This window comes from Eucalyptus grandis, chromosome 7 (genome assembly GCF_016545825.1).
Source record: "Eucalyptus grandis isolate ANBG69807.140 chromosome 7, ASM1654582v1, whole genome shotgun sequence".
Classification (NCBI taxonomy): domain Eukaryota; kingdom Viridiplantae; phylum Streptophyta; class Magnoliopsida; order Myrtales; family Myrtaceae; genus Eucalyptus; species Eucalyptus grandis.
This window is the reverse complement of record NC_052618.1, coordinates 40,758,700-40,771,841: the sequence shown is the minus strand read 5'-3', so window position 1 is coordinate 40,771,841 and position 13,142 is coordinate 40,758,700. Positions and strand designations below refer to the sequence as shown.

The window sequence follows — 13,142 nt, the reverse complement described above, 5'->3', positions numbered from 1 at the left end:
GCAAGGGAGCGAAGGCGATGCCGTAATGGTGAGGGAGGGCCAGAGGAAGAGCAAAGACCAAGGAAATCTGAGGTTCGCGATTACGATTCTGCGATGGTGGGCCGAGGGTGAGGCTATGACTGCAAAGGAGGAAGGGCTAGAGACGAGGCGATGAGCAATTGCGATGAGACGACCGAAAGAGAGTAGAGAGGATCGTGCAAAGACTAGGAGGAGGAGGTCGCGGTTAACAAGTGATGGGGGAGGGGGAAGAAAGGGAAAGAACCGAGGGAGGGGCGAAGAAAGGGGAAGAACCGGAGGTGGAGATTGGGCCCCCAAGGGATTGGGGTGGCGCTTGGGGGAGAAACAGCAGGTGATGGGGGTGGAAGAAAGGGAAAGAAATGAGGCAAGGGGGCCGGGGGAGGGGGGTTGGGGTGGCGTGGGGTTGAGGGGGAGAGAGAGAAACAATAGGTTGGGGGGGGTGGCCAAGGGCTCAGGTGGCGTGAGGGGGAGAGGGAAGAGAGAAATGATGGAAATGACAGGTGATGGAGGGGGACACAAGGGAAAGAAATTAGGTGCCGACGTGGGGTGGGAGAGAGAATTGAGGGAAATGACAGGTCATTGGGGGAGAGGAGGAAAAAATTGAGAGGAGGGGTGGGGGGGAGAGAGGAAATAATTTTTAAGGGATGAGGGTTTAGGAAAAAAAGAGGGAGGGAAATAATTTTTGGGCAGTGAGATTATATTTGTTAGAAAAATAAATAAATTGTCTAATAATAGTTTTCAAAAATAAAAATACTGAATTTTCAATAATAATAAATTTTGATCGATATAGAAAATCATAAATTTATTTAAATAAATTTATTATAATCTTTTGTTGGTCATTAGTTTCATCTAAAAATTTATTAAAGTTAGAAATATGTTCCCGGTACGTATTAATTATGAATGTCTTTCAGATTTATTAATGTCATTAATGTAAATTCATTGTAATCTTTTTATTTATTTATTTATTTATTTATTTATAAATTTGAATTAAATTAATTAAAATTAAAAATATTCATTTTATATATAACATGTTCAAACATGTCGAAATTCTCTCTTTTTGAGAAATGACGTGTCGTGTCCCATGTAAGTGCTACTTAGGGACTCAGTCGACCTCTTGGGGTTTGTAATTTGCTTGCTGCTAACTTGCTACTATTAGAGCAAAAGTGTATTGCTTAATACAAGGTAGAAATATTTTACTATTTACTTTTCCTCTGTTCAGCGGATGTATGTACAGCAGCTCTCTTCGTCATTAGTAGAAAATTGAAAGAAAGAAGAGCATAGGGAGCTCAAGATTAGCTTATACAGAAGAAAGGTTTAAAAACTGCCGCACGCACTGTAAAGGAGAAATATGTTTCTCCTCAAGGACCAGAGACCTGAAGATAATCGATGTCGAGAAGACAAGTGCGAATTTCCATTGCAGTGAGTTCGACCACCAGCTCTTCAGGATCGATAGGCCTCCTCTCTTTACAAGTTCCTCAGTGGAACTCTCGAAGATAATCAAAGTCCAGAAGGAAAGTTCGGATTTCCATTGGGGCAAGTTCGACCACCAGCTTTTCAGGATCAACAGGGCCTCCTCTCTTTACCTCCGGTTCATCAGTAGAACCTTCGACTTTCCAGATTAACCTCCTCTTCTCCATGTCCGCTCTTTCTTGATTGGCAGACAGATTCATCTCCGTCACTTTGTTTATCTGAAAGAAGGCAATGAATATTAATATGGAGAAATTTGACCAGCAACAGACAAAGGTTCTGCATGATGCAGCTCTCACCTTCCTGCTAGGGAACAGCCCTCTCAATTCTACACTTGCCAAGGTCGAATATTCTTTGTCCTCCCCAACCTGCATGAACGGAACATCCACAAATATATTGTTGAAGCATAAGATGAAAGTTTGAGGATGTAGCACTTTAGCAAATGAAGAACACAACTGGAAGTCCTCATTTCTCTCCTTGAAAGAGTGAGTTCTGTGTAGATACGCAGTGCACATCAGGTCCAAAGTGAAATATTTATTTTGCACAGCCAGTATCATCTGAGTTTCAGCATGGTTTCTCAAGAACGTATCACACTTAAATTTCAAGGCTGTCATCAATCTCTGTGCATTGTACTCTTAAACAATCTTTCCATAGGGACTTCCAGAAGAGATGAGGAAAATGGGCGGCAGATTTTAAAAATCTTGAGGCTAATTTGAGGCTAATTTTTAGCATGTCCATCCAATCATGCAAAAATTTTAGAGAAGACCAAAAAGCTTCTGCAACCTAGCTAAAAGATTAGCCGTCTTACAACAAACGAAGAATAATGTGTCATGATTGACGTTGGACAAATTAAATCTTGAGCATCGTATGATCAATCTAAAAAATGTAGTCAATCCTTATATACCATTATCTTTTAACAGTGTATATATCACAAAGGCATATAAAACCACTCAACAGGAGAAAAGGAAAAACCTCATATAGGTGAGCCAGCCTAATTAACACTTTGCCATTTTCAAGTTCCTGCAAATTTGAAAGGAGGAAAAGCATGTAAACTATGCAACCACAATCACAAACAGAAGGTAAAGGCACCTAAAGGTTACAGATCTCATTTAAATTGGCTACTAAACAGATTCCAGAAGATTTTTCCAGTACCTGGAGAGTTAGTAGGGCAATATTGCCTGGCAAACTATAGGAAGAATCAATTCCTGAAAAGGTTGTCACGCGAGAAGTCAGTGGCTCACCAACATCCTGCAAACCAAAAGCACAAAAGTTCAGCATGAATGCCCCTATAACCCCAAGTCAATTTTAAGTCCTTTTACCTTCTCACTGAATGCTAAAAGAAGTGGAGAGTATATCTCCTGACCAACAGTGCGTCGCCACCTTGCACCTTCTCCTTTGGGATCAATTCTAAAATAAAACTTTCCTTGGATCTATAAAATCAAAATCATAAATCAGCATATGACTGCTGCCAGCCTATATCACTGCTGAAGACGAGGAAGAGAAGAGAACAAGCACCATGTGAAGCTATCATGTAACAATTATCAGCTGTATAATTATTCACTATGTATTACACAGTATGAAGTCCTGAAATTTAGACAACCAGGAACATGGCAGTACAATCCGGAGGTTTGTACATAATATGTACTTCAACTAGTGTGATTTAAACATCTACCAGTCAAACAATTCTGATCCATCTTTAATTTGTATAAACTGAGGGCATTCATCTGAACTACAGACATAAGGCACGACAAAGGTTGAGATGTGAATAAACTAAGCATAGTTCAACTTGTTGGTACATCGCTAAATTGCTACAGCAACTATGCAAAGTTCAACTGTTATGCATAATGCAACAGGTCTTGCCTTTTTCTTCATTGTTATAGAACGCATGTGTCAAATCACACACGAAAGCTATGAAGGACAAGCACCGTTGCATCTTAATCCAAGCTTTCAAAGGAAAGAAGCCATATAGATAGTTATGGGAGGAAGGCAAGCATAAGCACCAGGACTTATACCTATCTGATTTATCTTATGCGGTCTATGGCAGCGATGTGATATCAGAACTTATTAAGGGAACATGGTAATGAGCCTAGTACAGCAATGAAGTCAGTCAAACAAGAAAGACATTAAAATAGACAGAAAAAGGAGTCAATCAGGACACAGATGACAATCAAAGATAGAGATTCTCCAACAGCCCCTACTCCAATAAAAGGATATGCATAGACATCCAGGTAGACATCATCTCCAAGCACAACACATAAATAATATGTAATAAGATGATTGTGCAATACGATGCTTGTGAAAATGAGGTTGAGAGATTTGCTTACAGTCAAGCCTTCACATTTATCAAGGACGCAAACTGTTTCATTTAGAACCTCACCAACACCTCTTATATCATCATGAAGAAGCCTCCTGCAACAACGCTTGTTCATTGAGTATCACAAAATGATAACTAAACCCTGGAAAGCCAGGCTATAGGCCTTTTATGTCACACAAGTAAATTATGAGTATCACAGAGAGAATAGAAGAAAAACAAGAGCAGAAACCTATGGAGCATCAACTCAATTTCACCATCGACTAAACTAGATCCTCCCACAGATCGATCCACCAACACTGAAAGCTCCATGCTACCGTCTTCCACATACATTCCCAAATTTATCTGCAATATTCAGCAATAGGTAGAAAGGAAGAATTGTGAAAAGTCCCCAAAAATGTGCACATCACAAGCACACTTAATACATCGAAATCATAATGTTGGCATGAATACAAGGTAAAGAGCACGATCTGGACAGAAACGTGTGTCTATCAAGCAATTAAACAAGTTTGATTAGACAAAGGTATGTGAAGACAATCCATAACTTCCTGAAACCGCTATAAGCTTACCAATCACTTCAAATTTTTCAATCATGCGGGATTAAATAACAAAGGCATAAAGCACAATTTTTCATCTTTTAAAGCAAACACGTATAAAAAAATCAGGAGCAATGTGGAAGAAGCGTGAGCTCATCGCATAATGCTGGTTACACAATACTGAGCCTTTTCTTAGTATAAGCCACAGAGATCATTTTACACCATGGTGCTCTGTCAATCTGTAAAATTCAAGTACCTAGGCTCATTCTACACTATCCACGTCCTTTTCGCCTTTCCCCGCCCCTTTTATTGGAGCCTTTTCCATTGGGGTCGGCTATAAATATCAATAGACTAACTTCTTAGGCTATTAAATAGCCTCTTCCAAGGCAACAGATTATGTCAGATCGAAAGAAATTTCTTTCCAGATATGAAGGCTGGGAAACTTTCATATTACTCTTTGAACTAAAATGAGATACTACAGAGAGAAAAAAAAATACCATCCTTTTGAGCATGCTTTTGAAATTCCTAAAGTTGCTTTTGTGCCTTCATATTTCTCAACTCAGAAGTTTTTAGAAATAACAATCAGAATCCTAACAAACATCTCTGCAAGGCTCAACATTGAGTGATAGCCTAGTAACACATATTGCTGCTAGATTACACTGGCCTGCATAGCTGGGTAATGCCCAGGTTGAGTGAAATAATGGAGATGCCAATCCTCTGGAATAGGCAAGGGATCAAAAGCAAGAATTTTATTTATACCCAATTGGGAGAATAAACTAAAGGAAAACTCTTTATCTCAGCATATATTTCCAAAACTTCACCAAATAGTAAATGATATCTAATCTCAAAAGAGCAAAATGTATATAATTCTTTGTAAATGTAGGAAATTATGAAACGTACAGGATAATAATTTCCAGCAACTGGCTGGTTCACTTCCAATTCCCAGTCACTCCTGAAGTCACGGATCTGCAAAATCATTACATAATCAGATTGAAGCACATGCAAACAGCGTCAAATAGCAGATTCATGTCCTTTTCTGAGGGTTGCTATCTACAATTAACAGTTCCTTGCAAAGTGATAATGAGGTATGTTTCTTAAAGAGAATCTGAATTAAAGTTTGCTAGATGAAGAAGAGAAATGTATGCTATATTATCAACTCAAAAATTAGGATAAGTAAACTGCAAGACTCAGATATTTGTACAAAGGTTACCGGCAACAGTCAACATACCCTTTTGATGAAGTCACGTCCATTAGAATCCGTGTAAAATGTCTTATTGGTCTTCATATTAGTCCTTATTTGAGTGATGATTTCTTTACCAGTCCCATCATCTGTTGGTATAGGCCCAATCTAAAATCACGAAAAATAGAATATTGAGCCCAGTCTTGCTTGATTGTGTTAGCAGAAAGGAGGTCTTAATCTCAACTAACTCAATCAACAAAAGAGAGAAACTTACAGTGAACTCAACTTCAGCATGTTCCTTTCCCTTGTAAACCCTGGTAACCTGTGGAAGAAATTTGTTGTTTAGCTATCCATTCGTTGTTGCCATACCTATCCATCACAATAGAGCTTGGAGATGGGCTTTGAGCATTTGACTGGACTAATGATTAGCAAGCTGAAGATGCAACCCTATTTGGCTTCTTATAGGTTAGAGATAGAAGCACTCTCTTAAGTGAGTGACAATACTTTCTTCCTCATGAACATAAATGCCACATGGAATGTAAATGTAAAATTGCAGCAAAATGCACAAGTACCAATTGCCAAAGAGGCCAAACATTTCATTAACTGTTGCAAATGTTGGCATTACTCTTGATTGATTGTTTACCTGAAGCTTTATATGTAAAAAGTGATATAGAGAGCCGTTTCCCCAACCATATCACTGATTATAGTTATTTACCTGAGATATCCATTCATTAAGTTGTCGGTGTACTTCATCCACCAATGGACCTTGTATGACGGTCAATGGAGCCTACAAGAAGCAAGAAAAGAACACATGTTAGAGGCATCTTCAAGTTTATTAATATTCCTCCAGTGAGGTTTGATGAGCGTACACTACCTGGCCTTGCGATTTTAAGGAGTGTGTCATATTTGGGCGGAAGACATAGGCCCCTGATGCCTTCAACAGAGAGGTAGTACGGTTAACTTAAGTTATTTAGCACTTTTATACAAACGAACCAAAAGAAAGAACAAAATGCCATGCCCTAGTAAATCAAAAGGGACACAGACCAACTGATATAAGTAAGTATCAAAGGATTAACTACCTGAGGATCCTTATCAGTCCCATCATTTCCCGAGTAATACCCATATGATTGCTCAGCTGCTGCAGTAACCTTCAGCGGCAAAACAATTTGGGGGACAAGTGTTGGTGTTTGCCAAATAAACTCGTGATGAAGAAAAAGAGAAAAGCATTTCAAGAAAACAAGAACAGCAAATCATGTTACGAGAAAACATAAAGGTTTGTTTGGGAAAGATATGGAATCTGCTGGGCCAGCAGTTTTGTCCTTCCCACAGATTTGGAGAGGAAGTAGGAAGGAAAGCAGTAATTTGTCTCATCTTTCCATATTTACTCCCAAAAGTAAAAGAAATGACAAAATAGCAGGTGATAAAATAGGAATTCTGCAATTAGGAATTCTGCAATAAATTGTAATTCTCTATATCATACAAAAAAATCTAATACCACTTTCCTTCATCCCACTTTCTTTCTATCAAAATCATGAAAGGTTAGCTAATTTTAGCTTCTCCAATTTTCACTCCCTCCAATTCCCATCCTTTTTTCTTCACCCTTTTTCCTAAACTGAGGGTATAAGAAAACAGAGATGGAACAAATCCAAGAGAATGAGTCAAACTGGTTCATACTACTCAACACAGAGCTAAAGCTTGAGAGAATTTGCATACCAGAGTTCGACTATTGACATAATGAGAAAGTCCCCCTTCGTTCATGGAGTAAAGCAGCTTTAAACTCCCTTGACCAACTTCTATCGTAGCATTAGTATTTTCTTCTGAGGTGTATACAGTTGACATGATCGAACTACGATCTTCAGCCACAAATAAAGCACACAGAAAAACCAATTTTGGAATTAGTATCGCTAATTCAAGAGGAGGAAATGGATAGATTCTACTATTCAATGTTGGACCGAGGAGAAAATTGCTAACCTATTTTCTTTGCATTTGAAACAGTGTAAGTGCTGAAACCAAGAGGAGGAACAGATACTGGAAATGCAAGCCAATACTTGACTAAATCACTTGAGGATGTTCCCAAATATGCTTTCACATAGAAGCTTTTCAATTTTGAAGTGGCATTGGACACAGGCAGCAGCTGAGAATCAACTTCTACTCCACTGGAATCATGAACAACAGCATTTTCCGTGGAAACCTGTTAAGATCAGTTCCGATTATTTAGGCTGCTCTGAAGAGACTTTGAAATTGCAAACAAGTCAATTCTAACTTCAAGAGGTTCAGTAAGTGGCTAATCAATGCATGAAAAAGAAAATGGTATCTATCCCATGATTAGGAATATTCCAGTACATTGCTACATTCAACACCATCTTTAAAGCACTCGTGTTAAGACAACAACGTCTTTTGTTCCAGTGGCTCTGACATGTTGAAATTTGTAGTTTTGAATATTTAAACCTGTCCAAAGAAGCAAACTCGAAACACTTACAGGTATTCGTACCACCTCCTCTCTGTGCCACCCAAGAGGATTGTATATGACAACAACCTGATTCAGAAATACCATGCATAGAGAAATTAGCATCAACTTAATCCTTCAACATGACCAGTGTTTGAGCTAAGATGATATCATACCAAGCTTTTCCCATCAGACAAAGCAGCTTCTGACATAGGACAGTGACTGATGTTAAGAAGAGGACACTGCAATAGAGAATTTAAACCAAGAACTTTGAGCAAAATCTAAATATTAATAAGTGCATTGTTCCAAAGAGATGCTTGGCAGCGAAAGTTGTTGTACAAGCACAAACAGTACAAGTTAATCAACGTATTCTAGAAAAACTGTTATGCTCAAAATGAGAAGAAGAAAGTTGAGTGACAGCCCCATGTCCAAGAGGCACTAAGGCCATTCACAAAATATGTTCAAAATTATAACAAGAATGAGAACATATTTATTCTGAAGCTCATTTCTCAAAACTCAACCTGATTACTCGATCAATCAATGTCAGTTGACTTTGCATTTTATCATAAAAACTAAAGGTTCTCCACATAATCCCATAACAAATAAAGTATTCATCAACAAATATCCACCAAATATGTTTAACCCCATCAGCATGGAACAATAGTATGATGCTTCTATAGCACATCATGGGCGAATTCATCTGTATCAATATTCTCAGCAAAACACATCAATGTCAAAATCAAATTAAGAGCAAATAGCTAACGTGAGATTGCCTGCTGAAAGCTCAACGTTGACTTCTGCTCTCCTGCGCCCACTCTTGGCTCGGCCAAGAATGCAAGCGAAGATGTAACCATCTTCTCAGCCTACAAAATGACATGCTCTTCACATTACCTCATTATGCCCATTGCCCAAATTGATATAAAGCTATCACATTAACTCATCAGACAAGCACCTCCATGTAGCCTATTGATAATCTCAATGCATAATCAGCAGCAACATGCTGTCTTTGAGTACCACTAACAGCATCATGATGTTGAGCAATTGCCAGGGCATCGGCCAGAGCATCAGTATTTGGTCCTGTATTAGCCCTCCCTTTGAAGAATTCCAATTGCCTCGCAGCCTATCCCAAATGTGCAAAAAGCAAAAAGCAGTGACTTATATAGGTGCAAGTACATCGTCTACCAGGAACTGATAGAATTCCCTCATACCATGTGAGAGAAAAATACTTCTATTATTCAATAATGTCCTATATATACATAAAATAAACCCTAAAGTTCCTAAGCACTATTTTACCCTTATATTCTAACAATCAACAAGCAGTGAACTTCAAGCCAGCCTCTTACCACATAATAACCACTCAATACCCTGACATAACCTTTAAATCCAGGCCTACTTGTAAAGTATCCTGTCCAGTAGGCATTTGGACGATCTGCATACCTAATATAGCATTGAACTGTCAACCGCAAGGTTCAAAAATAGAAGCTTGGAAAAGGAAAAAAGAGTTAGGCAAACTCACGGAAAAAAATCATCAGTTTTGAGAGGCCACTGTTCATTTGCTGCATATTTTGCATCTGTGTATATGGATGGTGTAGAATATAGAGCATTAACACGCCCATCCTGAAAGCAGTTCAGGTGTCAAAAAGAAAAAAAGGAATGCTTAAATGGTAATAAACTCTTGAAACACTTCATGGTCATGACTATTTGATTTTAAGAAGGCTAATCAAATACCTTATTGACATAATGAATGAACTTGTCTATCTGCCTGAACCATGACACAGCATATTGATATCTGAAATCTGTACCCATGGTCCACATTATATGGTTGGTTCGGGTCACGTTGGCCTGGCAAAAACAACATATTCCTGAGATGATTCTAGAGGCAGATTTATGATTTGAAAGTATACGTTCTTCATAATGGGAAAAAGAAAATTCAGCTTAACTAGCAGTAAGTACTTCCAGTATAGCGTAATGGAGAATATAATAGATTAGCCTATCAACAGTCCCCCTCTAAAAACGACAAGAGTAAGAGAGAAAAGAACCCTGTATGTGAAAAAATAAATACAAGAAAGAGAAGAAAGTAGACACAAAACCAATCAACGATATAGACTAATAAGAGAAAATCTTTGCCAATATTTAGCCTTTAATTTATTCACTGGTGAGTGGCTCAAATAAAACTGGAATGCTAGAAGTCAAGGTCATCTAAATGAGAAGGCTCTTTGGGCATACAATAAATCTCAAACCTTCCTTATGTGAACTAACTTATTAAAATGAAGTCCCAAAGTTAGTTTATCGAGAATTAAGTAATGATGAGATATGATCTGAATCACACCTGTGCCAAAGCAGCTGCTACAAAGGCATCAACTCGCTCTTGGACATTATAATCAAACAGGAAAATATCATCCTTCATAGGTTAAAAAGATAATTAGCTCAACAGAAATATATTTGTTAGAATATCAATGTCATTTCCATGTGTTTTACAAGATTTACCTGAATAGGAGGGGAAACATCATTTATCTCAAATACAAAACCATCAGGAGGGTCATAATGCCTAGGGAATACACCAGTGAAGATCTGAAAATGGTTCGAATATCCAGCAGGGCAATAACAAAGTGTTAGACGCAAATCATTAAGAAAGAAACAAGTACAATTCAAGTGATGAAACAAATTTTAACTATAGAAGACTCATCAAGAACAGAAATTTAGCAGTTCAACTCTTAAAGGAAGCACGAGTCATTCCCCTAACCTGAGAAGATGATCCAAGGGACTTGGAACCTCGCCATATAACTTCAAGAGTTTTATCCTTTAGTCTCTTCGCTCTATCTTGGTAGTCAATGCGGGCAAAGAAGAGAGAGTCAAATCCTAACTGCACAGGAATTTGGCAAAAGAATATAAGTAAATCATGCAATATACATAAAACTTATGCAAAAAGACTCATTCATATCCAGAGAAACTAAGATCTCATAACTTCAGCAGCCATAATACAAAGAAGATCACAATCTGTATTTTGTGCATCACCCATTTTCAAATAGAAGGCCCACAACAGAAGGTGATCACCAAGCACGAAACGGATTCCAATTTTTAAGAAAAAAAAGGCTACATACCTCTGCGCCAAGCAAATAAGCTTGAACAGCAGAATGTCCAAAAGGATCAATCTGCCAACCCACTCTAGGAACCTGATTGAATTCCTTTTTGATATACCAATGGCCTAAAGTCGTCTGATCAATCAAGTCAATGTAATGTGGGCTCGCCTCATCATGCATACACATCCCGCCATTTCTTAAATGAAGCAAACCAAAAAAGTAAACAAAAGAAAGGGGGGCAAAAAAAAAAAACCCAAAGATCAGTATCAGAACCAGTGTCGAAAACAACCAAAGCAAACGAATCTCCACATGTAAGAATCCAATTAATTCACCCTCAGTTCTCAGTGCATTAACCATGCGTTACATGCAGAAACATTATTCTATTACACAATGCATGCAACCATTAAATTCATAATTAGTCACAAGTCCGAGAGACCATTTTCCATCGAGTAAACAAATGCGGAAAGACAGTAACGAGAAAGATTAGTAAGGCCGAAAGTACATGAACTCCAATCGACCCGAGTCGACAAGCTCCTTCACTTTAATCCTCATTGCCTCGCTCTGCTGTCTCCACCATCTTTGGAAAAAAGCCTTAAGAAATCCCAAAAACAAAAAACCACATGCCCAATCAAACCACCATTCCTCTTCACGCAACCCCAAAACACCACTGAATTAAAAAAAGAAGAAGTACCATCTCGACATAAATGAACTTGCGATTCTTATCATCCAGCAGCGCCGATATCACCGAGTCCAGCACGTTCTGCACGCACGCCCCCTGCGGAACCAATTCGAGCCACGCTGATTTCACCTCAGTCGGAGCAAATCGAACAAAGCACCGAAGTAGCACGGGGTTGTCAAAGACCCCTTTTTTTTCTTACCCGGATGGAGTTGTTGGCGCCGACGAAGTACTGGTCGACGGTCTTCAGCCAGCCGACGTCGTCGTGGGAGTGGGGGACCAGGTGGACGTTGAGCTTGCCGGGGGCGATCCCGGCGCTCGTGTTGTAGGCCACGTGGGTGGAGACCTCCGCCGCGGCGGGGGAGAGGGCCAGGGAGGACAGGAGGAGGACGACGACCGCCGCCGCGAGAGCCACCGGAACAACCGCCGTCGCCGCCGCCATCGGTGCAGCAGCAGCAGCAGCAGCAGCAGAGCTCAGAGCATCAGCAGCGTCGAAGTGGAGAAGACGACGATTGCTTGCAGCTAGCAGAGGAGAGAGAGAGAGGGAATTTCAACGGAGGGAGCGTGGAAACGGAAGTAGTTGCGTGAGTGGCTTCTCGTGTTGGACTGTCTTGGAGTGAGAAGCAAGAGAAGAGAGAGAGAGAGAAGTGATGTGACGTTCCTTTTTGGATATTCAGTTGTTGTTGTTTTTTTAATTATTATTTGGGGTTTTTTTTTCTATTTCTGTATTTTTGGGGTTGTTTTTTATTATTATTTTAATGTATTTTTGGGTTGAGTTGTCAAGTGAGGAGTAGATGGGATAAGGTTTGATGATTTGGATTAGCGGGAAAGTGGGACAGCGGCTGTTTTATTTAGTTGAAAGTGAGGTTTGGGGAGGAGGGAGGAGGGGATCGTTGGGACTGGTAAGGCAAATTACACTGTTCTACGGGGGCAATTTTGGGAACTTGACATTCATTCTCTTTGTTTGACTCAAGTCAATGCCCCGGGAAATTAATATTTACTTGATCCATTTGTTTCGTGAGAAAATAAATTTTAATTACTCTTATTATTTGAAATAACTAGTTAATAGAAAATATTTTCATTATCCATAGTAATTTATATTTTACATATTCTCCATATTTACCTGTTCATTTGTTTTGATAAGTAAAATAAGCAACCAATTTTAGGAAAGTAGTTTCCAAAATCATTCATTTTTTTTGTAAAAGAATGGAGCTTAAATAAAAGGCCTATATTGATTATCCATTCTCTACTAAAGTTGGAAAAAATTATGCATGAGATATCACACACCCTGAGAGATCAATAGTACGGAAAGCTAAAATCGGGGGTCTAGGGCGAATTAAGGAAAATAGACGATGGGGAATTGAGCAACCTCGAAAAGTATAAGGGCCAAAATGTAATCTCAATGTTGCTAGGAGAATTCCTTTGCAG

General features: G+C 39.0%; 1 protein-coding gene across 1 annotated transcript; it reads right to left on the bottom strand.

Moving 5' to 3' along the window:
• Positions 1–1,170: 1,170 nt before the first annotated feature.
• Positions 1,171–12,300, bottom strand: LOC104453524 (alpha-mannosidase At3g26720). The gene is made up of 29 exons (XM_010068107.3): positions 11,917–12,300; positions 11,730–11,813; positions 11,541–11,629; positions 11,060–11,234; positions 10,702–10,821; positions 10,446–10,529; positions 10,288–10,359; positions 9,687–9,800; positions 9,475–9,575; positions 9,302–9,395; positions 8,911–9,078; positions 8,732–8,821; positions 8,135–8,200; positions 7,992–8,048; positions 7,484–7,703; positions 7,226–7,365; positions 6,592–6,660; positions 6,387–6,446; positions 6,228–6,299; positions 5,787–5,834; positions 5,561–5,680; positions 5,233–5,298; positions 4,029–4,141; positions 3,810–3,894; positions 2,805–2,915; positions 2,638–2,733; positions 2,458–2,505; positions 1,785–1,853; positions 1,171–1,706 (listed from the first exon to the last, which is right to left on the bottom strand). Exons 1-29 carry the CDS (start codon positions 12,154–12,156, stop codon positions 1,494–1,496), a joined length of 3,084 nt encoding a protein of 1,027 aa, XP_010066409.3. The 5' UTR covers positions 12,157–12,300; the 3' UTR covers positions 1,171–1,493.
• Positions 12,301–13,142: the final 842 nt, after the last annotated feature.

Excerpts from the sequence above, each read along its gene's own strand:
- LOC104453524 (XM_010068107.3), bottom strand. The coding sequence starts at position 12,156 with ATGGCGGCGGCGACGGCGGTTGTTCCGGTGGCTCTCGCGGCGGCGGTC. Across the intron at positions 9,079-9,301 it reads TATTGAGTGGTTATTATGTG|GCTGCGAGGCAATTGGAATT; the intron begins GTAAGAGGCTGG and ends CATTTGGGATAG. Across the intron at positions 6,300-6,386 it reads CCTTAAAATCGCAAGGCCAG|GCTCCATTGACCGTCATACA; the intron begins GTAGTGTACGCT and ends TGCTTCTTGTAG.